At 47.1% G+C, this 24,924-nt stretch overlaps 1 protein-coding gene and 1 long non-coding RNA gene across 5 annotated transcripts; one reads left to right on the forward strand and one right to left on the reverse strand.

Moving 5' to 3' along the window:
• Positions 1 to 1,151: 1,151 nt before the first annotated feature.
• Positions 1,152 to 4,132, reverse strand: LOC125135884 (HLA class II histocompatibility antigen, DO alpha chain). 4 transcript variants are annotated; one of them, XM_047796376.1, is made up of 6 exons: positions 3,972 to 4,132; positions 3,070 to 3,132; positions 2,594 to 2,842; positions 1,879 to 2,160; positions 1,667 to 1,802; positions 1,152 to 1,439 (listed from the first exon to the last, which is right to left on the reverse strand). In XM_047796376.1, exons 1-6 carry the CDS (start codon positions 4,051 to 4,053, stop codon positions 1,436 to 1,438), a joined length of 816 nt encoding a protein of 271 aa, XP_047652332.1. In that variant the 5' UTR covers positions 4,054 to 4,132; the 3' UTR covers positions 1,152 to 1,435. The 4 variants fall into 4 exon arrangements, with proteins under 4 accessions (XP_047652332.1, XP_047652336.1, XP_047652333.1 ...); XM_047796380.1 differs by lacking the exon at positions 3,972 to 4,132 and adding an exon at positions 3,364 to 3,425; XM_047796377.1 differs by lacking the exon at positions 3,070 to 3,132 and having other exon boundaries at positions 3,972 to 4,131.
• Positions 3,014 to 24,850, forward strand: LOC125135885 (uncharacterized). Its single transcript, XR_007137072.1, has 3 exons — positions 3,014 to 4,396; positions 24,305 to 24,468; positions 24,691 to 24,850. It is a non-coding gene; the product is annotated as an uncharacterized LOC125135885 (long non-coding RNA).
• Positions 24,851 to 24,924: the final 74 nt, after the last annotated feature.

A 24,924-nucleotide genomic window follows, 5' to 3' on the forward strand; every position in this document is an offset into this window, starting at 1 on the left:
GCTGTGGTGTAGGTCGCAGATGCTGCTCGGATCCTGTGTTGCTGTGGCTGTGGTGTCAGCCAGCAGCTGCAGCTCTACTTCGACCCCCTAGCCTGGGGTGGAACTTCCACATGCCACAGGTGCGGCCAGGCTTTTTTTTTTTTTTTAATTTTGTTTTTAAAGTTTGAGGCAATTTACTTTAAGACTAGAAGAAAACAATGTGAGTGTGAGGGCAGCTATACGAACCTGAAAGATCTGGAATTGCTCCATTGTCCTTGCATGTTTTTTGCTTCCAGTAGCTTCTGGGTAATGTATGCACAGTCTTGGTATTTTATTAAATACTAAGACAGAGATCGGAGAAACACCGTTCCAAGAATGCATCCTGTTAACTTTTAAGTAAAAGTTCAGCAGAGATCAGGGCACGCTGGGGACAGACATATCTCGTGTCTTCTCAGAACCTCTTCTTCCTCTGACAACGACCTGGCTCCTCACCTCAGAGGTGGGTGCCCAGCTGCCATGCTTGCTCTGTAGGATCCTGGTTCCCCTGGTCACAGTACTTTGGACCGAGATGGGCACTTTCCCAAGTGTGGGCAGTCACTTGCATTTCCACTTAATTTTTAAAATTTTTGTTTTTGTTTTTGTTTTTTTGGTTGCCCTTGTACACAGCATGTGGAAATTCCCAGACCAGGGACTGATCCCTGCCGCGGCCATGACAACCAAGACCCCTAACCTGCTGCACAACAAGAGAACTCCTGTTTTTAAGTGGTGATTTTAAGTGGTGACTGGGAGACACAGTCTCTAGGATGACCTTGTAGATTATGGCTGGATACCAATGGCCTATTCATTGCAGAGAAAATCGGGACTAGAGTGGAACTGGCACAAACCTTTCCTCTCCTGGTGCTGTGCAGGACTCTACATCCCTTTGGGACAAATCTGAACTCAGGACGTACGTGTCATGAGAAATGGCCTGTTCACAAGTCATGCACAAGGAGACCCACGTGATGAGTCAAAGGGAGCAAGACATAGCTGGACTGGCCTGGGAATGACGGCATAACCCCCAGCACACTGGTCAGGCTCAGCGATTGTCACCCTGAATCCCCTCCTCCAGATTCCAGCATCCCTGACACCCTGGGAGAGCTCACCCAGACCCGGTAAAATGCATACAGTACAAACACTGTTTAAAATTTTACTGCAGCTAGCGGGGGGCTTTGGGTGGAGCAAGAGTGCATATTGGAGGTGGGGAGGGGAGCTAGTTGGTGCTCCCCCAGAAGTCCTGCCATGAGTACTGGGACCAAAGAAGGAGGAGGCATCTAGGCTACAGGTTGATGCCACTGAAAGGCAGCTCCGCCGGGATGCACTTGGTGGATGGTGGAGCCAAGTATTCCGGGCTGTCAGAAACTTGCGAGGAAGCTGGGGCGGGGGGTCTCTCTCACATCCCAGCCTCTCAGAAGGATCATTACCTAAAGTAGCAAAAACCATATGAGCAAGCTGTTTAAGCTCACAATTCTGGGATCCCATCCCTGACCCCCTCCCTCAGAACGGACCCCCTCCCCTCCCCTCTGCTCTTCTCTTCCCTGGAGACCACTCGTCGGTGACCTGGCTCCTCCCCAGAGAACCTCTTATCCTCCACCCTCATCCTGGGCTGAGGCACCCGCTTTCCTCCCAGGAGACTCCCAGGTCTCTGCACCTGGGGGCGCTGGACCGGCATCTGCCTGTGATGATAAGAGTGACGCCCACGAGGAAGCCCACCAGGCCAAGCGCCAGGCCGAGGGCACAGACCAGGGTCTCTGTGGTGTCTGGCAGCGGCATAGTCACCTGGGGCTCTGGGAGAGAAACAGAGGGTCAGGGGCACCGCAAAGGCATTCCCACCGGGGGTTCTGGGAAGGGTGGGCTCCGTACCCCAGTGCGTAAAGAGCGGCTCGTCCAGACCCCAGTGCTCCACTTTGCAGTCATAGAAGTCGCCTGCCGAGGGCACGAAGGCCAGGTAGTGGAACTTCCGGAACGAGTGGTCGGGCTGGGCATAGAAGCTGGTCTGGGTCACCCCCTCGGTGACCGTCTGGCCGTTGTGCAGCCAAGTGATATTGATGACAGGGGGGAAGATGTTGTCCACGATGCAGATGAGGACGTTGGGCTGGCCCAGCGCCACAGGGGACTTGGGGAGGACGGTCACCCTTGGAGGCACTAGGAGGAACAGGGCCCTGAATCCCTGAGCTTTATCGTATGGCTGGGCCTTTTTAGGGCTGGGGTTGAGGGATGTTTCCCCCTCTAGGCTTCTGTGGGCAGGGAACCATCTGGGTTGGGGACTACGGGGCAGGTGCTGGGGGGGCGGGAGGGAGAAGAGACCGAGGGCGGAGGGGGCACCAGGGCCTCCTTATCTACCAGGTCCCGAGGGGCAGCCCGGGTGGGAGGGGTCCTTCCTCAAGGGGAAGAGGCTGCTGAGCGAATGTGAGAAGATCGAGAACCTTCCTGGGAAAGAAAGGGGCTGAGCACAACAGTCACAGATTCTGGGAGTGGTGCCCCGGAGCGAATAGAGGTCTGTGAGGTGGGGAGGGGGCTTCTCTGGGCCTCCCCTGCCTGCCGGGGAGAGGGCACAGCGGAAGGGCCCCATCCATACCATTGGTGGCTCTGGTATGGTTGGAGCGCTCCACCAAGACGTCCAGATGGGCTCTGATCAGTGCAATGCCTCTCAGCCCATTCTGCGGGTCAAAGTCGGCGAAGTTGCTGAATTCAGGCAGACGCCACACAGCCTCCCTCTTCTTCAGGTCCACGGAGAAGAGCTGCTCCCCATCGAAATCGTAGGTGAACTGACCTGAGCTGTCATAGGACTGGTAGAAGGCTGGTCCATAGGAGCCCATGTGGTCAGCTGTGTCGGGTGAGTTCAGGGTCAGGGGGAGAAAAGAAAAATGTCGGTCTCGGGACATGAGACGTGTTGAGTTTCTGCACGGAGCGCAGAGTCCTCTTCTGACACTGAGTTAGTCCTTGCAGAGTGGACGCGTTGCTGGGGGTGGAAAGGAGGGGGTGGAGGGAAACACAGAGGCATGGGAGCAGCCTGGCATACTGGCTGGGAGACCAGAGGCTGCCCAAACTCACGCTTAGGATTCCCAGAGCTACACCTTGGCTGTGAGCATCCTCCTCTGGCTGTGCTACTGGGTCCTGTGTGTGAGATGAAAGGGTACAAGGGTGGGATGAGGAGAAAATAATTCCGGATAGGAGCATCAAGGGAGCTGTGGGCCCAGAGATGCCGTGTAGGTGGGTGCGAAGGAAAACAAGCAGGAGTGAGAATTAAGATTTGTGACCCAGAGACCAAAGGGATAGAAAAAGGCAGCCCGAGGTATTGCAGAGAGCGATGGAAAAGGAGTCAGAAGTTCAAGGTTCAAGTCCTACCTCTTCTGTCTCAGAGCATCATGATCAAACGTGCCTCTTCCCATAACTGAGGCTCAGTTTGCTAGAAATTAGGGGTTAGGTGTTCATCAGCAAGATTGCTTTTTAATTCTATGAAATTATTTGTGCCATAGTCGATAAGGGACTACTGTGAGCCCCGAGGAAATACAGACAAACTAGCTGTGGACCCCACAGACAAGGAGCTCATGTCTAGAGCGGGATACAGGAATAAAGAGCTACCTATCGACATGGTGATAAATTCGGCAGGAGAACTGGACTTGGATGCACAGGCTCCAAGCCAGGAAGTGGTAGAGAAATCAGGGTGCTGGGCAGCAGTAGGATGGAGGCTTGGTTCTCAGAAAGGAGGGAGGAATGAGGAGCCACTTGAACTTGCAAAAGCCTGAACGTGAGGCTCGTGTGGCTGGGCTGAGCTGCACCTGTATTTTAGGTCCAGGACAGACTTGATAGAGGTGAGAGGGATGGGGGATCTCTTGGTAAAGGCAGTTACCCATAAACCAGAGGAAGAGTTCACGCTCTGTCCTATCTGGCTTGTAACCCTGTAACCTGTCGCCCTAAATCTGCTCTCCTCGCGTAGCACTCTCAGCACTTACCCTTGATGGCCCCAGCTTTCTGGGGACTCAGGAGGGTCATCAAGATGTGGAGTCCCAGGACCAGCCCCCCATGGAGGACCATGGCCCTCTGGTGTTTTAACCAAATAAGTCTTGGTTGGTGTGTGTGTTGCGGGGGCGGGTAAAGGAAGAAAGCAGAGGAGGAAGAAAACAGAGACTGGGGTGGGGGAGACCCCTGCCATATTCAGCCAATCAGAGAAATTCTCTGAGTTAGCAGAGCTGTTGCTGGGTAAAGCAGTAAAGAGCCTGGGTGAGAAGATGGAAGAATTCATTGTACCCACTTGTGCCCGGGAGGCTTGGCCCACAGAAGAGTCAACAGGGATGGGAGGGGCTTAAATCAACTGATACCACAACCCCCAAGAAGAGACCTTCTGAAGGGAGAGAAAAGGCATCAGAGCACCTGGCAGGTAGGCTCAAACAAATCCTCTTTCTTCCTGATCCATGGTGTGAAGACTCCTATTTCTCTTTAAGTTTCTGTGGACAAATTTTGAGTTAAAAAAATAAGACCAACTTTACTTGGTAACTTTAAAGGGAACTGTTAGATACACAATATCCAATAAAAATCCTCCAAACCTTTAAATGACAAAATATATAGGGATTTTGTAAAATGTACGAGGTTTTTCTTAACTTCTAATTAAACTGCATTATAACCCAAGAATCTTGTCAGTGTGATGCATCTTAGAAACTTATCAAGACTTGCTTTATGGCTTGGAATGTGGTCAATATTTGCCATATTTCACATTGTACTCTAATTTTTTTCTTCTGTTCATTATTTCTTTTTTACAGCTGTATCGGCAGCATATGGAAGTTCCTGGGCTACGGGTCGAATCAGAGCTACAGCTGCTGGCCTAAGCCATGGCTGCAGCAACACCCAGATCCTAGCCTCATTTGCGCCCTGGACTGCAGCTTGTGGCAATGTCAGATCCTTAACCCACTGATCGAGGCCAGGGATCAAACCCAAATCCTCATGGACACTATGTCAGGTTCGTAACTGCTGAGCCACAGCGGGAACTCCCACACCTAGAACTTCTACATAGTTTTCCCTATATGCCCTATTCGTTTTTCATATAAGAGCTTCTCTTATTTTTTCGTAAATGGATTTTCCACGCTCGTTTTAAGTGGCTAGTCTATATTCACTAATACCTCTTCTTTTAAGGACACATGTGGGCCTGTTGTTTTTCTTTTGAGGTGGTAGTACTCCTTAAAGGGAGGGAGTTATTATTTTGGCTTGTGAATCGGGAAGGGCCAGAGGGGAAGTGAGAAACAGGAAATGGCCTTCTCCTCCAGCCGCCCTGTATACATAATGTAATGTGATGAACACACACAGGTTCCAGTATCAAATTCTCATAGCACCTAATTTCTAGTTCTAACTCACCACCAAGCCCATGTGAAGTAGTTTATGTTAAAATCCCCCAAATTGGATTGTGATGATCATTGTATAACTACAGATGTGCTAAAAAAAAAAAAATCCCCCAAATTGAGACACATGCTCATCAGTATCCCCATATTTTTCTCTGGACCCTGAGGGAGAGAGAGGGCCTTGATCTGCAATTGGGATTCAGACACCATAAAACCAGCTCACACACTGGGGACTCCAAAGGTGCTCGCAGGGACCCCTGAAAGAAGATGGGAGGAAGAGAGGAAAGACTGGCAGGTGGGGGTGGGGATATCAGAATAGTGGCTACGATACAGTATGACATGGTGTAAAAGAAGATATTGAGGGAGTTCCCTGGTGGCCTAATGGTCAGGGGTCAGCACTTTCATCACTGCAGCCTGGCTTCAATCCCTGGTCTGGGAACTGAGATCCCACAGCTAGCTGCTGTGTGGGGAAGGGTGGGGGAAATTACCTGGGAACTTCCACATGCCACAGGCGTGGCCAAGAAAAAAAGGAAAGAAATTAATTCCATGTATCCAAAATATGCAATTAAACAACCATGGGGATGAAAATATAAATAGGAGTTCCTGTCGTGGCGCAGTGGTTAACGAATCCGACTAGGAACCATGAGGTTGCGTGTTCGATCCCTGGCCTTGCTCAGTGGATTGAGGATCCGGTGTTGCCGTGAGCTGTGGTGTAGGTTGCAGACACGGCTTGGATCCCTCGTTGCTGTGGCTGTGGTGTAGGCCGGCAGCTGTAGGCCCCTACAGCTGTAGGCCCCTGGGAACCTCCATAGGGTGCAGCCCTAAAAAAAAAAAAAAAAAGATTAAAAAAAAAGCAGTGCCTAAAAGGAAACATCTAGCTTTTAAACAAATTTCTTAGGAACATGAGGCCTTAAAGCAAATGAGGTGGAAAATTAGATAAACCATAAAAGCAAAAAAACAAAACAACAAAGAAAAAAAAACTAAACTAAATAATAAAGACAGGGAAGAACTGGGGAACTAGAAAATGAAAAAATGAAAAACAATGAACTTTGCAGAACAGACACTGACTCCCAGACTTTGAAAAACTTATGGGTTCCAAATGAGACAGGTTGTGGGGGTCGGGGGATGCACTGAGGGTTTGGGATGGAAATGCTGTAAAATTTTGTTGTGATGATTGTGGTACACCTATAAATGTAATAAAATTCATTAAGTAATTACAAAAATAATAATAAAGACAGGGAAGAATTAGGGAAGTAGAAAAAGAAAAATAGGGATAAACAAATCAAATTTTGCTTCAGGAGTTCCCATTACGGCCCAGCGGAAATGAATCCGACTAGGAACTGTGAGGTTTTGGGTTCAATCCCTGGCCTCGCCCAGTGGGTTAAGGATCCGGTGTTTTGGTGAGCTATGGTGTAGGTCTCAGACGTGGCTTGGATCCTGTGTTGCTGTGGCTGTGGCATAGGCCAGCGGCTACAGCTCTGATTGGACCCCTAGCCTGGGAGCCTCCATATACTGTAGGTGTGGCCCTAAAAAGACAAAAAAAAAAAAATTGCTTCAAAAAGAAGTTTAAAAAGGCTGATGAACCCTCTGGCAAGACTGTCATAGATCAGGAATGAAAAGGAGAAAGAATTAAATATACAGACTTCGTTCGTTTGTTTATATACAGACATTTTTAAATGAAAACACTTGTTATAATCAACTCTATGCCAATAAGCCTGAAATTTTAGATAACATGTACACATTTCTAGAAAGATATAAAAGTCAAAACCACAGGGAGAAATAGAAAACTAAGAGAGGGAGTTACTGTTTTGGTGCAGCGGAAACAAATACAACTAGTATCCATGAGGATGCGGGTTTGATCCCTGGCCTTGCTCAGTGGGTCAGCGATCCTGCATTGCTGTGGCTGTGGTGTAGGTCTCAGATGATGCTTGCATCCCGCTTTGCTGTGGCTGTGGCATAGGCCAGCAGCTGTAGCTCGGATTCAGCCCCTAGCCTGGGAAATTTCATATGCTGCCTTGCTTTCCAAAGGCCCCTGTCCTGAAAAACTGCAGTTGGGTCCATCCAACCACATTTTGAAAACAAATCATTCCTCTCTTATATATGTTGTTCTAGAATGTACAAAGGATGAACACAATAATAAGCATATTTATCGAGGACTTACAATTTCTCCATTAACTCATTGAATCTTCACGCCCCCAGGTACAGCATTATTTTGCGTATTAGGAAACTGACCACAGAGATTAGGTAACTGTCCCCAAGGTAACACAACTCTTGTAGAAGCAATATTAGGAGTTCCCATCATGGCTCAGTGGAAACGAACCTGACTAGTATCTATGAGGCCGTGGCTTCAATCCCTGATCTTGCTCAGTGGGCTAAGGATCCAGTGTTGCTGTGAACTGTGGTATAGGTTGTGGATACGGCTCAGATCCTGTGTTGCTGGGGCTGTGGCTATAGAGCAGCTATAGCTCTAATTGGACCCCTAGCCCGGGAAATTCCATATGACATAGATGTGACCCTAAAAAAAAAAAAAAGAAGAATAAGGGAAAAAGAATAATAAAAAAACAAACAAACAAACAAACAAAGAAGAAGCAATACTGAATTGTCCTCCCACCCCTCTATCATAAGACCTTAGTATCCTTGTAGGACCAGATATTATTATTATTATTTATTTTCAAATGAATGGACTTTTTTTGTTGTTGTTGTCTTTTTTAGGGCCGCTTCCCGTGGCATATGGAGGTTCCCAGGCTAGGGATTGAATCGGAGCTGCAGCCACCGGCCTATGCCAGAGCCACAGCAACGCGGGATCCGAGCCTCGTCTGTAACCTACACTACAGCTCACAGCAACACCGGATCCTTTACCCACTGAGCAAGGGCAGGGATCGAACCCGAGACCTCATGGTTCCTAGTCGGATTCATTAACCACTGTGCCACGACGGGAACTCCCAGATATTATTATTAATAAATTAACGATTATAGGCTCCGTGATAGTCTCCATTCTACATTAGAGGACTTTAAGTCACTTCAGGTTAAAAAAAAAAAAAAAAGGTGGGATGTAGCAGAAAGGGGGCTTCACAGCCAGGAAATATCATTCTTAACCTGTGTCTGACCACTTTAATATAATGCATTCTGTTCCCAAGAGCAAACCTAAGTTTAATAGATGCTTTTATTCAATTCATCAAACATTTATTTAACTACTTCAAAAACTCTCTGATATTTGTTTCTAAGGCATTTTATATGCTATGCTCTCATTTCCCCTCACAGAGGAGCACCTGAGAAGGCAGGTGCTACCATCCCCATTTCAAAAGTAAAGAAACTAGGAGTTCCCGCTGTGGTGTAGCAGGTTAAGGATCCAGTGTTGTCTCTGCAGCAGCATGGGTTTGATCCCTGGTCTGGGAACTTCCATGTGCTGAGGGTGCAGCACCCCCCCCCCCGTCCCCCCGCCCCGGCTGCCAAAAAAAGTAAAGAAACTGGCCCAGAAAAGACAAGCAATTTGTCCAAAGTCGTGCACTTACTTTTCCATGGCTTATTTGGTATTAAATCCGAGAGAAGGAATTCCTGTTGTGGCTCAGTGGGTTAAGAACCCGACTAGTATTCATGAGGATGCAGGTTAGATCCCTGGCCTCGCTCAGTGGGTTAAGGATCCTGAGTTGCCCCAAGCTGTGGTGTAGGTCCTAGATGAGGCTTGGATCCAGCATTGCAGCGACTGTGGCGTAGGCTTCAGCTGCAGCTCTGATTCAAGCCCTAGCCTGAGAACTCCCATATGCTGAGGGTGCAGCTATAAAAAGAAACAAGCAAAACAAAACTGAGAGACCCTCATTCCATCCTTTATACGTTTATACCTCTGAGGTCCAGCGGACTCTCGCAAGGAGAAAACGCACATCAGTCACACTGCGTGATGGCTCGTGCAGCTCCCAGGACCAATTCAGAATCCTGTGTGGACAGTCTACCCTCTGGAGGTCTTTAACACCACTTAGGACTTGCTCTGTCTCAGGCCACATCCCTGCCGGGGGAACTGGCGGTCACCGTGGAGGGGGAACGACATTTCTGGGATCTATTTCAGGGCAAGGAAAACCAACCAAACAATCAATCAAAAACCCCAAACCCTCTGAGTCACTCAATTGCTCAAAATGAGAATCCCTCTTCTTATTTTGTCTTCAGTGAATTTTACACTCTGAAGAATCATGTGCTTTATGCCAGACTTCTGCTTGGAGAGCGATAATTCCTGCTTATTGCTTTCTTTTTTGGAATCTGGCCACACCTTGGGGTTATAGGAGGCGGTCCAGGCGTGTTACCTCTTATGTTTGGAGGGAGGCCCATGGACTGAGAGCTGCTCTGACTGCAGTTCTCTTGGCCCCGGCCTTTCCCAGTGGCAGGATGGTGGTCCTGCAGGTCACTGGTGGCAGCTTCGATGATGTCCTTAAGAGATGCTGAGCTCCCCTTTGGCTCAGGGCAGAGACAGCCCAGTAAGGGCAGAGCTGCTGCTCTTGGAGGTCCTGGCTCAGGGGAATGACCCTGGTGGGCTCTCCTGGGTGGGCCCACTGTCTTAGTAAGGCTTTGGGGCTTCGATGTTGTCCAGGGGCCACTATTCCCACCAGAGAGAGAAAGAGAGCCGGGCAAGTGTCTGTTCGGCACAATGGTAGCTGGTGGTCTGAAACGACTCTGGAGGGACACGGTTCTCACAGAGGGGACATCAAGAGAACATTTCAGCATCGAAGATCAGAAAGAGGAAATTATGGTTAGTCTGCATTGTCCAGGATCCCAAGGTCTCGCTGTAGGATCAGTGATCAAAGGAGAGGTCCCTTCAACAGAACCACACAGGAACTCCATTCCAGGAACAGTGACGGTCTGAGGAGTGGGGCGGGGGGTGTGGGGGGGTGGGTTAAGGCCAGCAGCTGATTGTCCCCCCATATCGGGAACCAGACCAGAGCACATCAGGATAGGTTCTGCGAGGAAGCGGGAAACAGGAAATGGCCTCTTCTAATTTCAGTTCAACCCCAAAACCAGGTATGAGAGGACCGGTGAGGTTGTTTATGTTAAAATTCCCCAACTGGAGTTCCCCCTGTGGCCCAGTGGGATCACCGGCATCTCTGCAGCCCCAGGATGCAGGTTCAATCCTTGGCCTGGCACAGTGGGGTAAAAGATCTGGCGTTGTCACAGTTGTGGCAGAGGTTCTAATCCCTGGCCTGGGAACTTCTGTATGCCATTGGGCAGCCAAAAAAAAAAAAAAAAAAAGAGGAAAAAGTAATTCCCCAACCTCCCCATCTGCATCCATAAAACCAGCTCTACGTCTTTCTGAGAATCCGCTTCTCCCAGGTTCCCTCCCTGACTTCCGGTGGTGATAAGCAACCAAAACTCTCAAATTCTTCCTCTCAAATGCCATCCCATCGCACCCCTTTCTCAGATAGAAGTGGGGGGGGGAAATTCTTGAGACATTTCTCACTCAGACGAGCAGAGACTTGAACAAGGGCAGCTCAGGTGTGGATCTCATGTCCACAGATGAGAGAAGAAATGGAGAAGCTTGAATCAGAGAGCAGGAAGGGGCTGTGGAAGTGGCGGGGGAGGCAGGACCGTGTCCTATAGGAAGTGAGAAAGGCAGTAGTGCAGGATGAGCGCTGGAGAAGCTGCTCCGGAGAGCAGGGGTGGAGGTGGGCATTGCTATGGATACATTGGAAATTGGGGCTGGAGGCTCCTCTGGGGGGAATGGTGAGCAGGGTGGTGGGTGACGGGAAGGGGTGGGGTGAGGTGCAGAGGCCAACGGATTCAGATTAGTAAGAGGAAAGATGGGGTCCCCCTGCCATGTGAGAGAGACTCATGGCAGGGAGAGGATGGCCTGGAGCTCTCTGCCCGGTTTTGAAGCTGAGGAGCTCATTGCTCAGTGTGATGTGGAGCCCCGGGGACTTGGATCTGCGGGGCTGGGAAGCTGCCTCTGTTGCCTTCTTAGGCTTCCAGCTCCTCGGGGTTTCCTCAACTTGCAACAGAGCAGAAGACCTGGTGAAGCTGAAATTGTTGAGAAGACAGTAGTGACTATTGGGTCCTAAAGAAAACTGTGTAGAAAGGAAACATCCAACCAGAGGAGGCAGCAGATCTGCGGCTCTAACAGCCTTGAAAAATCCATTGTTCTTGACATTCACCATCCTGATATTTAAACCCTGGGACTCGGCCCTATCACACCACCTGGGTAGCAGCAGAAGCCTGGGAATTTCAACTCTTGTTTACTCCGTTTCTTCTATCTCCTTTTCCCAAGTGAAAGAAAAGGTGGAAAGAAAGAAACTATCGGTATTAAGTTAATAAAAGCTCCTTTTCAAGCATTAAGGCCATGCCCCAAGGGCAGCTCCTTTGAGCCACTTCTGAACAAACTGGGGCTCTGTCCTTTGTGTTTCTTTTGGCTCCGTATTAATCTAACCCATCATGCTTGACAGGGGAACCCAGGACTCTAACCTCCAGCGAGCGGGGCCGGGCCCTAGGTTCTAGGTCTTATTTATATCATCCTACTTAATTTTAGCAGGAGTCATTGAAGGTAAGAAAAAAGAATCCTTTTTTATATGTAAAATAGTTGAGACTCTGAGACATTGCTTTACTTGCTCAAGGTCACACAGCTGGTCTGTGGACGTTCTTATGACACTGCTCTCATTGCCTTCCTTATATCCTACAGTAATTACATATCCTTAATATGTCCTGGAAAGATGGTTTATGTGACATCAGAAGTGTTCAAACTCCAGAGTTCCTGCTGTGGTGCAGTGGGTTAAGAATCCGATTGCAGTAGGTTAAAGGATCCATTGTGTATGTCGAAGCTGTAGCTCGGATTCGATCTCTGGCCTGGGAACCTCCATACGCCATGGGCTGCCGTGTGTGTGTGTGTGTGTGTGTGTGTGTGTGTGTGTGTGTGTATGAGAGACAGAGTGGGAGGGAGAGAGAAAGTTTTCAAGCTCTGATCTAGAAATTTCAGACATTTTCAAGAGTTTCACAGACTCCTTAACAATTTTTAAATGTTGCTAACAATCACACTCACAATAGCAACAAAAAGTATGAAATACTTAGATATAAACTTAACCAAAGAGATGAGAGACTTTTACACTGAAAACTATAAAACTGATGAAATAAAGCAGAGGAGACACAGATTAGTGAAAAGACACCCATATTCATGGATTGGAAAAATTGATATTGTTAAAATGGTCATACTCTCCAAAGTGGCCTACAGATTCCATGCCATCTCTTTCAAAATACCAATGGCATTCTTTACAGAAATTTTTTTAATGCTAAAATTTATAAGGAATGACTGAAGTCTTAATAGCCAAAGTAAGAGGAACAAAGCTGGAGGTATCACACTTCGTAACATCAAAATATATTACAAAGCTACAGTAATAAAAACAGTACTTACTACATTAATAGCAGACATAGACCAGGAGTTCTCTGGTGGCCTGGCAGTTAAAGTATCCAGCCTTGTCATTGCTGTGGCTCAGGCCACTGCTACGGCACAGGTTTGATCCCTGCCCCAGATGTGAAAGAGAAGTTGTAATTTTTTTCTTTTCTTTTTTCTTTTTTTTTTTTTTTTTTTGCTTTTTAGGGGTTTACCTGCGGCATATGGAGGTTCCCAGGCTAGGGGTCTAATCAGAGCTACAGCTGCTGGCTTATGCCATAGCCACAGCAATGCCAGATCCAAGCTGCATCTGTGACCTACGCCATAGCTCATGGCAACACCAGACCCTTAACCCACTGATCGAGGCCAGGGATTGAACCCTCAACCTCATGGTTACAAGTGGGATTCGTTTCCACTGCACCACAACAGGAACTCCAGAAGTTGTAATTTGATATATTCACTGTTATCCATCTTGGTTTTTTTTTTAAAAAAAAAGTCCACTTTGTACACAAAGAATTTCACAACCAAGGAGTTTGACTGTGAATAATCATCTCTTGACGGCCCTGCTAAGATGAGTGAGGCTTTATGATTGGGGATTTTGAGAGGAAAGAAACAAACCTTGGCAGCAGAGGACTGTGAAACCAGTGTTCATAATGCCTAGTGGTTAATTTAATACTATCTTGAGTCATAACTAGAAGGAACTTAGTTTAAAAGCCTTTTTTGGCGGGATGGGGGGGGGGGGCGGTGCCCACAGCATGTGGAAGATCCCAGGGCCAGGGATCAAACCCGTGCGCCATAGCAGCAGCCTGTGTCATGGCAGTCACAAAGCTGGATCCTTAACCCCCTGAACCACCAGGGAACTCCAAAAGCCATTTTAACTGTTATCTTGGAGCGTTGAACCTTTCATCCTCTGCTTATGAAGCAGAACCAATAGATTAATATAGGGTTTGACAAAAAGTTGTTTTCCCCTTTTTTCTGTTTGGCCAAGAATTCCTCCTAATATGGTATCATCAGAGTAGAGTCATAAAGCTGTGGATTAATGCAGAATTTTAACCATCACATCAGGTTTTGAAGCTTGCCCTCTTGCAGGTAGAGAATTATCATAAGGAAACATAGAAGGTAAACGGTTTAGTACTTCTTTTCTTCCCTTTTTTTATTGGGCAACTGTAGGAAATTAAAACCGTTTTAAATTCTTATGAGAAATGTTTCAGGATTTTTGAGGAAAACGTCAGATGATCCATCACCAAGAACCTGAATTTTAAGCATTCCTTAAAGCCAAAGAATATGAAATAGGATCCCATCTCCACCTAGTGGCCATCAGTGGAATTTAGACTTGGGCGAAGAAATAAGGGAATTTGTCAACAATTTGTGAATAGTCCAACATTCTTAACAAAATAAGTCAGAGAAAAGGTTAGACATACAAAAATCAAAATAAATATGGCCAAATGTAGAGGCTTTGGAAGCACCATCACTTCTGTGGTTTGGCTGTGCCTTTGACAGCAGCCATGAAAAAAATGCTAATCACTGCTCTGGCATCAAACTCTAATCATTTTTTGTTTGTTTGTTTTGTTTTGCTTTCTAGGGCTACACTCTCGGCATATGGAGGTTCTCAGGCTAGGGGTCGAATTGGAGCTGTAGCTGTCGGCCTACGCTGCAGCCACAGCAACGCCAGATCCGAGCTGCATCTGTGACCTGCACCACAGCTCGCGGCAACGCCAGACCCTTAACCCACTGATCCGAGGCCAGGCATCAAACCTGCAACCTCATAGTTCCTAGTCGGATTTGATTCCACGGTGCCATGATGGGAACTCCTCTAACTGTATTTTTAAATGATTGAATATAAGGAAACATACCAATAGGAGTTCCCATTAAGCAGATTAAGGACCCAATGTTGTCTCTGAGGAGTTGGATTCCATCCCTGGCCTAGCTCAGTGGGTTAAAGATCCAGAGATGCTGCAAGTTGCGGCGTTGATTGCAGATGCAGCTCTGATCCTGTATCGTCGGTGCTGTGGCTTATGCACATACATGGCTGTGTGCATAGGCCGGCAGCTGCAGCTCTGATTTGACCTCTAGCCCAGGAACTTCCATATGCCATAGGCTCAGCTATGGAAAAAAAAAAAAAAGGAAACATACCAACAGAAGGCAGCCCTTCAGCATTAACTTTGGAAAGAAGAGGGTCTACCTAAGTAGAGAGTACTAGTAACTATACTAGTACAGATCCCCAGAGCGGCACCGCCTTGCTAGAACTTTCTACTTTGATGGAAATATTTATATCTGAGCTGCCCAACAGAGTACAGATGGCCACATGTACTCTTGAGCACTGGTTAACCAAGGGGTGAACTTTTTTACATTTAATTCTAAATTAACTAAAGGTAAATTATTGTGGCCACATGTGACTAGTGGCTACCACATTGGACAGGCAGAGTAGAGTCTACGATGTTTCTCTAAACAAATACAGGCCCTCCCTTAGGAGCCTGTAACGGAGGCAGGACCATCTGTAGGACAAGCTGCTAGAAAACTGAGAAATGAAAAAGAATTTAAGAAGACAGCAAAGGGGGAGTTCTTGCTGTGGCTGTGACTCAGCGGGTTAAGAGCCCGACTAGTATGCATGAGAAGGCCGGTTTGATTGATGGCCTCGCTCCGGAGATTAAGAATCCAGCTTTGCCTCCAGCTGCAGCATAGGTGGCAGATGCGGCTCAGATCCCCCGTTGCTGTGGCTCTGAACAGACCCCAAGCCTGGGACCCTCCATGTGCCTCAGGTATGGCCCTAAAAAGCCAAATTACAAAAATAAAAATAAAAAAAGAATGAAAAAAAAAACTGCCTTTTTCAGCAATGTGGGTGGACCTGAAAAATACTATGTTTAAAAAAGTCAGAGAAAGACAAAGTCTCGATGATCACAACAGACCAACTAATGAAATTACAAAAGAGGCTAAGGAAGCGTCAAAACCAGTCCAGTTTTACCAGATACAGGAGCTCCAGCCGTAGCAATAATCTTGGCAGCCCCTCAAATCATGCAGCTGAAGAGTCCTGGGAACAGAGCCAAAGGGAATCACCAAGACAAAGGGCTTATAAGCTTTGAGAACCCATCTCTCTCAGTGCACACGAAAAGAGGGCACTTCAACACATCTCCTTTGATTCTTGCTCTGATTTTAAAGGGCTTTTCCCTAAAGATCAGGGCAGAGCGTCTCACAGGACAACACAAATAGCTCCAATGTCCTTCCCTCAGATCTGTTACAGGTTAGATCTGTCTGGAAACACGACACCCTAGTAAAACACTTTGGACAAATGACAACATGGCAGAATTCGAGGAACTTTGGGACACAGGCTCAACAGCAGCTTTTAATTAGGAAACCTAACCAGGCTATTTTGACTATCTGGGTGTGTGGAGGAAAAAGTAACTTAGTGGATAGGTTATGATAACATGAAAGGAGGTTATAGAAAACCAGAAAAGTTTCTGTGGTGGTTTCACCTGCCTCTGGGTATGTTATTTGAATTTGGTACTGGGATTCTGGGAAATGGAAAACTCCCACTTTGAACTTCTGGAATTCTATTTCCCCACCAAAAAAATGTAAATATGAAAGAGCACCAAGTCTCCAGTGCAGCATGTAAAATAAAAATTACAACAAAATAGTTGGAGAAAATTGAGATAATCTATCCCACCGAGAGAACCCTTTAACAATGACTCATTTTGGCCAGTCAAAAGATAGGTGAATCTTGGAAGTTAATTGTGAATTATAGCAATATTAAGAATAATAGCTAATTCTCAGAGTTCCTGACATTGCTCAGCGGTAATGAACTTGACTAGCATCCATGAGGACACAGGTTCGATCCCTGGCCTCGATCGGGGTTAAGGATCGGTGTTACCATGAGCTATGGCCGGCAGCTGCAGTACTCCTAGCCTGGGAACTTCCATGTGCGCAGGTGCGGGCCTAAAAGAAAAATTAAAAAAAAAAAAAAAGATTGAAATATTGCCATTTTCAGCAGTGTGGGTGAACCTAGAAAATATCATAGTTAGGAAGTTCCTGTCGTGGCTCAGTGGAAACAAATCTGACTAGCATCCATGAGGACGCAGGTTTGATCCCTGATCTCACTTAGTGAGTTAAGGATCTGGCGTTGCAGTGAGCTGTGGTATAGGTTGCAGACACGACTCAGATCCTGTGTTGCTGTGGCTGTGGTGTAGGCCAGCAGCTACAGCTTTGATTAACCCCTAGCCTGGGAACCTCCATATGCCACTGGTGCAGCCCTAAAAAGCAAAAAAAAAAAAAAAAAAAAAAAAAAGAAGAATAGCTAATTTTCAGTATTACTCAGTCATCAAAAAAAGAATGAAGGAGTACCCATTGTGGCTCAGAGGAAATGAATCTGACTAGTATAGTATCCATGAAGACACATGTTCCATCTCTGGCCTCACTGAGTGGGTTAAAGATCTGGTGTTGCCTTGAGCTATGGTGTAGGTTGCGGATGTGGCTCGGATCCTGTGTTGCTGTGGCTGTGGAGTAGGCAGGCAGCCACAGCTCGGGATGGACCCCTCGCCTGGGAACCTCCATGTGCCGCAGGGGTAGCCCTAAAAAAAAGCAAAAAAAAAAAAAAGAAAATATTATACTTAGTAAAGTCAGGCAGAGAAAGACAAAGATTATATGCTATCGCTTAAAAATTATACAAATGAATCTATGTGCAAAACAGACACAGAAAAAAAACTTCTGATGACCAAAGGGGAGAGAGAGGAAGGGACAAATTAGGAGTATGGAATTAACAAACTACTATATGTAATATAGATAAGCAATAAGGATTACTGTATAACACGGGGAATTATATTCAATAGCGTATGATGACCTATAATGTGCTGAGTAGCACTGAGGACCATGTCTGCTCACTTATGACAGAGCATGATAATGGGAGAAAAAAGAATGTATACATGGATGTGTAACTGGGTCACCATGCTGTACAGCAGAAAAAAAATTGTATAGGGGAAATAACAATAAAACAAAAAAAGAATATGTGCAAGATCAAGAGAGAAAGGGCAGCTCAGCCATAATTCCATCTGGCTCAGCACATCTTAGAAGAGGGGAGGAAGGGGGTAATTTGAAGAACTTCCTGTATTCTCAGCGAATAACATAAACGTTTTCTCCTAAAAAAAAAAGAAACACCTATAATGGAATACAATAAGAAGAAAATAAACACCTGGGTCACTATGTTGTACACCTGAAACTAACATAGTATTAAAAATATCAATTATTTAAAAAAAGAATAATGGCTAATTCTTATATAGTGTTTACAAGAAGCCAGGGACTATTCTAAGTCTTTTATATATATTTAACTTATCTAATTGTTAAAAATAAAATGTGGATGGAGTTCCCATCGTGGTGCAGTGGTTACCGAATCTGACTAGGAACCATGAGGTTTCGGGTTCCATCCCTGGCCTCGCTCAGTGGGTTAAGGATCCGGCGTTGCCGTGAGCTGTGGTGTAGGTTGCAGACGTGGCTCGGATCTCTCGTTGCTGTGGCTCTGGTGTAGACCGGCGGCTATGACTCCGATTAGACCCCTAGCCTGGGAACCTCCATGTGCCTCGGGTGCAGCCCTAGAAAAGGCAAAAAGACTAAATAAATAAATAAATAAATAAATAAAATGTGGTTAGCTGCCATTATTTCCTCAGTAAAAGATCTTTCTAAATCAATCCTTGATCAGCAAGTATGCGTCCATCTGGCTGATATATTCTTTGCAACATCAATAAACCATGTTCACCACCATTTGGCTTTCGCTTGGCTGCCCCAGCCCGTCACATTCACAATATTACCACAATAATTTCTTCCACCCTGAGGCATAATCCAATAGAGCAGAATTTAAAGAGATGGCCTAAATCCAATGCCAGTATATTAAAATTGCTTATTACACTGATGACACATTAACCAGGGATGACTTGAAAACAATCATGTCTAGGCAGAATTTTACGGGGGTGGTAGAAATAGGCTTTATTTTGATTGTGGTGGTGATTACACAATGAATACGCTTGTCAAACCCCATAGGATGACGTTTACTGTGTGTGAACTCTATCTCAGTCGACCTGATTTTTTTAAAACATTTTCATTATTATTATTATTTTTGTCTTTTTAGGATTGCTCTGGTGGCATTTGGAGGTTCCCAGGCTAGGAGTTGAGTCAGAACTGTGGCCTACGCCACAGCAATGCCAGATCCTTAACCCCTTAGTGAGGCCAGGGATTGAGTCTGGTTCTCATGGATCCCAGTCAGATTCGTTTCCATTGAGCCACAACAGGAACTGCATATTTTTATAATTCTCGATATTGACTATTTTTGTGTATTTTCTCCTTTCTTCTTCTTTTTTTTATTCCTTTTTTTTTTTCTTTTTTAGGGCCACACCTGAGGCATATGGAAGTTCCCAGGCTGGGGGATGAATCAGAGCTACGGCTGCCGGCTTATGCCACAGCCATAGAAACTCAGGATCTGAGCTGTATCTGTGACCTACACCACAGATCACGGCAACACTGGATCCTTAACCCACAGAGGGAGGCCAGGAATCGAACCTTCATCTTCTTGGATACTAGTCAGGTTCATTACCACTGAGCCACAAGGGGAACTTCAACCTGATTTTTTTTTTTTTTAAAGCAGCTGCTCCCCAAAGTTCTGCATTCCCTTATTGATTTTATGATTTAAAGGGAATGGACCATAAAACCATCAAAATGTCAGTAAGACATTTTGGAAGAGAAAAATTTTTGGAAGAGAAAAATTCTGCCTGAGATCAGGCAAGAGTCTTTGCCCTTGAATCTCCCTACCGAAAAAAAGGACAGACATGAATTGGCATGTTTGAATTCTAAAAACTGCATATTTCACACCTGCATTAAATTTGGATCTCTTCATCATATTACTAAAAATGGACCTGAATTCATATGGATCCCTGAATATGAATGGTTTAAGGCGAGATGACTTAAAAGCTCTCTGCTGTGGTAATCCCAGCTCCGTGTGGCTATTTAGCTCAATTAAAACTAAAAATCAAAAATAAAATTCTTTAGGTGCACTAACCACATTTCAAGTGCTGAATAGCCACATGTGGCTTGTGGCCACCAAATTGGATCACACAGGTGTAGATTTCCATTGTCACAGGAAGTTCCATTGGACAGCACTGCTCTAGAAGCCAAAGAGGTGTATCGACCATATGGACTCATATCGAGTTTAAGGATATGAGTTTTGAATGCATAACAACATGGCTCATGTCACTGAAAATTTAACTGGTTGACATTTTTCTAATTAAAATCATCTTGGGGAGCTCCCTTTGTGGCTCAGTGGTTAACAAACCTGACTAGTATCCCCGAGGACACGGGTTTGATCCCTGGCCTTGCTCAGTGAGTTAAGGATCCAGCGTTGCTGTGAGCTGTGGTGTAGTTCGCATATTCGGCTCCAATCCCTCGTTGCTGTGGCTGTGGGGTAGGTCGCAGATTTGGCGCTGATCCCTCATTGCTGTGGCTGTGGTGTAGGCCGGCAGCTATAGCTCCGATGTGACTCCTAGCCTGGGAACCTCCATATGCCAAGGGTGCGGCCCTAGAAAAGGCAAAAGACAAAAAAGAAAAAATCATCTTGGGGTGATGCATATTGTAACTATTCTACTGACGCTCCAACAAGGTCAATGACCATCTCAGAGACTCAGCACCAGGCGCACCATTAGAGGTCACTCATGGAGGAGTCGCAGAGGAAATTACGCCTCTGTGGCAACAGGCACAAGTTCCAGGTGCCCCAAACAGCCTACAAAAACTTCAAGAAACCCCTAGGGGGAGGTTTGCCAGCAAAACAGAATAGACAGCTTCTTTGTTTTCAAATTTCTGCTTAATGCTTTGCCTACAGATGTTGGTCTTTAGGCCAGCCCTAGTGGGTAGATTATATCAGAACTTCCTCCCATTGGGGCAAAAATATGTTCTTAAACAATTGATTTTTATGGAAATTATGGGGCTGCCTTATTGGTAAAAGCACCACTGCAGCATCCTTCATTTCTGGATCTTTCCCGGGAAGTAATTCAGAGACATGGCATGCAGAGAGCTGTTCCCCAATATCCATAATCCCCCAGTTCCTTAATAGAACTTTCCATTTTATCTGGACACATGGATTTCCAGAATAAGTACGAGTTTCCCATCTTCCTTTCCAGTTCTATGCGGCCACATCTAAGTTCTGTCCAATGCACTATTCAGCAGAAGGGCTGTGTGCAGCTGCTAGAAAATGGCCTTAAAATAGAGGGCGATGGTCCCTGGCTTTGCTCAGTGGGTTGGCGATCTGGCATTGCCGTGAGCTGTGGTTTCGGTTGCAGACCTGGCTCAGATCCCGCGTTGCTGTGGCTCTGGCGTAGGCCGGTGGCTACAGCTCCAATTTGACCCCTAGCCTGGGAACCTCCATATGCTGTGGGAGCGGAAATAGCAGAAAGACAAAAAACAAAACAAAACAAAACAAAAAAAGAGGGCGGTGGGTCCTTTCCCATCCTCCTTCCAGCTGATTGGAATGCAAACGTGAAAGCTCAGGCAGTCAGATTGGACCTGAGAGGGAGGAGCCACGTCGAGGCTGGTGGAGCAAGAAGAGGGAAAACGCCCGACTCTCGACACCATTAAACACCATACATGCCCTGGGTTCTGTGTAAGGAAGACATGAAAAGTCTATCTTGGTTAAATCACTATTGTTTTCAATGTTTACTGTTTCTCACAGCTCAACTTAATTCTAACCAATATGTACAACATCTTTCTCTCTCTTTTTAAAAGGGCTATAGGAATTTTGTCTTGTTTTTTGTTTGTTTGTTTGTTTTGGTCTTTTCAGGGCTGCACCCTTGGCATATGGAGGTTCCCAGGCTAGGGGTTGAATTGGAACTACAGCTGCTGGCCTACACCACAGACATAGCCACACCAGATCCGAACCACATCTGCGATATATGCCACAGCTGGTGGCAACATCGGATCCTTCACCCACCGAGCAAGGCCAGGGATAGAACCCGTTTCCTCACGGATACTAGTTGGGTTCTTAACCCGCTGAGCCACAATGGGAACTCCGAGATTTTTGATTTTTATTTTTTATTAATTTATTTTTTTAAAATTAATTTTGGGGGGCTCTCCTACATCATATGGAAGTTCCCTGGCCAGGGATCGAACCCTAGCCACAGCAGTGACAACACCAAGTTCTTAATCGCTGAGCCACCAGGAAACTCTCAGCATTTCTGGTTCAGAGCCAAATATAACAAGAGCAGACTCATGGAGATATAAACTGGAGCTCTCAAAGTGCATATTCCTTCAAGCATCAGAGACCACAGATGGAATGGATTCCTCCGGTCCCAGGGCGGGACCCCCTCTAGCAGCTCTCTCACTGCTCTTTATCTTCCTGGTGACCACACCTTACATGGTGCTTTATCCAACATCATACACGTCCACGGTGCCTGCTGGTAAAGAGCACATGAGATTCTGTGAGCCCCAGAAACTGTGACTGATGGGATGGAGAAGGAATCCCAGACACTGTTGAGTGAGCCGGTTCGCATCTGTTGAATGTGGCGCCATCTCCAAAGATTTCAGAAAGGACAAGGTATAGATTTATTAGTGGTAAAAATCAATAAGACAATTCAGTGCCCATTGTACTTTGCAGTATCCCATGTTGCATTCATGCCTGCTGGGTATGAAAATTTAATATCTTCAAAGCATTTGCAAGAGCCATGAAATTGCTCTAGAAAGACACAGCGAAACGATACTGGGCATGTCTACAGTTAAGTGGGTTCAGGTATATCTAAGGCAGCTTTTCTTTGCTGGTGAATGTCATCTCTGATAGCGACATGAACAAAACAACAGCTATAACCAAAATAATGTGCTTGTAGCTTCGCCAAAGAAAATGGGTAAGAATTCACCCACTGGTGCCACAGTTCACTGACTTGATAACCAAGAGGAGACAGAGATAAGAAAAAGATGAACAAGAGAAGGCCCATGGCCTTCTGGAATATGTAGCACTCCCAAGTACAGGTATCTAAGTGGTCTGAACTTTACAAGTCGTTTTGTTTTGCTTTTTAGGGCTGCACCTGCGGCATATGGAGGTTCCCAGGCTTGGGGTCAAATCGGAGCTGTAGCTGCCAGCCTACACCACAGCCAAAGCAATGCCAGATCCAAGCCTTGTCAGCAACCTACACCACAGCTCACGGCAACACTGGATCCTTAACCCACTGAGCGAGGCCAGGGATGGAACCTGAAACCTCATGGTTACTAGTCAGATTTGTTTCTGCTGCACCACAACCGGAACTCCACACGTTGTTTTTTGACCATAGGTCACAGAAGCCAACAAGTATCAGCTCAAGGCTAAGAAGCAGCTCCAAGATGTGACAGGCTAAGGGACCCACCCCCACAGAAATAGAACTATAATTTCATTGCCTGTTCCCCTTCAAGTCCTGCCCTCCTAAACCTCCCAACCTGTGGTGTGTTTGAGCCTGTGCTGTCCTTCACACCCTCCTCCATCCTGGGTGGGGCCTTGCCAGCACCCAACTCCATCAAAGCACCTACTTTTCCAAACACCATCAGTGACTCCCTATTCCTTATTAGGTTCAAATAAAACTCCTTTGAGAGGCAGCCAAGACACTCCAGAATCCAGCCCCTCCTACAAGAATTTATGTTCTGACCCAACCAAACCCAAAGTCACTCCCCCAAATCTGTTTCTCTCTCCTTTTTCTCCTCCCCACTCCATCTAGAAGCATTCACTACCCACAAGCCAGGAGAGCCCCTGCCAGCACCCACGTGTCCAAATGCCTAACACTTGCACTGCTCACGCCCAGCCCCACCCCCAAACTTCCACCTCTGGCGCGCAGCCCTTGAACTCCACTCATCTTTCCTTAGAGGCAGGCCCCAGCTTGCTGGAGGGGCGGGACACATCCTGGCGTCGTCAGCTGCAGCTTGGCACAGACTTGCTCATAAAACTGTTAGATGGGGTTGCTTGGCCTATTAGTTAAATAGGCTTTTGTGGATTGGCCTGGGGACCTAACCGCCAAGTATAAATGTTATTTGAGTAAATGCATGGTATTGTTTGCACGGAGAAAAGCCCTCTGAGCTCAGAGCATCTGACCAAAAGTGACCTTTGGGGACACTACATTTTGTGCTCTGAGGGCGACCTCTGCGTGTTTGGCTCCAATTGCAGAGAGAGCTCCAGAGAAACCTCAGCTCTCGCCCGTCTGAGCTGGGAGTGCGTGATGGTGAGAAGAGTGGGGAGCGTCTATTTAGGGCTGACCTTCTCTTCGGCTGAGGCCTGGGAGGGGGCTGGAGGCGGGGGTGTCTGAAGCTGTTGAAATGGATGAGAGGGCTTGGCTGATCCCAGAAACGCGGGCCATAGCCTGACCCCAAACAGACGAGGTCCAGGGGCTTCCGTGCCATTCGGCCCCCTCCTGGGATGAGGGTGTAGGAGTGGGGGTTCAGTGGGTGACGAGGGAGGGGCAGGGGTTCAAGGATGTCCTAGGGATCCGAAGCATTTCGCTTGCTGCTTAGCCAGGGGCGAGGTCTCGCGCCAGCACCAGGGGGCAGCAGAGGCAGGGGAGCTGCGCGGAGCCGGCGGCGCCGGCGCGTGATAAAGGGTTTGCACCTGTGTTGGGTTTTCCAGCCCACTTGTCTTCGCGAGACCCGGCTTCTAGATCCCGGTTGGAGACCTCCTTGGGATCGAAACTGAGTGAGCTCCAACGCTTCAGGATTTCAAACATTAGGACTTTGTCCTTGGGGACCGGGAAGATCAAGACGGTGAAGTCTGGGATCCGCCTGGATTAAGAGGTACCCGGAATAGGGGCGGGGGCGCTGCCTGCCGGGTGGAGAGTGCAAGGCAGCCCTTCCCCCGGCCTGCCCCCGGGAGTTTGCAGATGAGAAACCGGGACACACACGCGTGCACAGGCTCGCAGACCCGTCCCCCTCCCGCGCCCTCAGCCAGGCGTCCATCAAGGAAAGGGGCGTCGCGATGCGGAGGAGAGCCTGAAATACGTTTTAATCTACTGCCAGGACCGGCAGGAGCCAGGAAGTGCTGAGTGAGGATGGGAAGCCCTGGGAGCTGCGAGAGGCCGGTTACCGATGCCCGGCTGTGCGGCCAGCCCTGAACCGAAGGGACACCTGATCCAGAGCCCTGAATAAGCCCGGGGAAGGACCGCAGGAAGGAGGGGGTGGGGGCGGCACGGAGTCAGGGGAGAGGAGGCAAGGATTGCGCTTTTTTGCGGGGAGGGGTTCGCCATGACATGA

This window comes from Phacochoerus africanus, chromosome 9 (assembly GCF_016906955.1).
Source record: "Phacochoerus africanus isolate WHEZ1 chromosome 9, ROS_Pafr_v1, whole genome shotgun sequence".
Taxonomy (NCBI): Eukaryota; Metazoa; Chordata; class Mammalia; order Artiodactyla; family Suidae; genus Phacochoerus; species Phacochoerus africanus.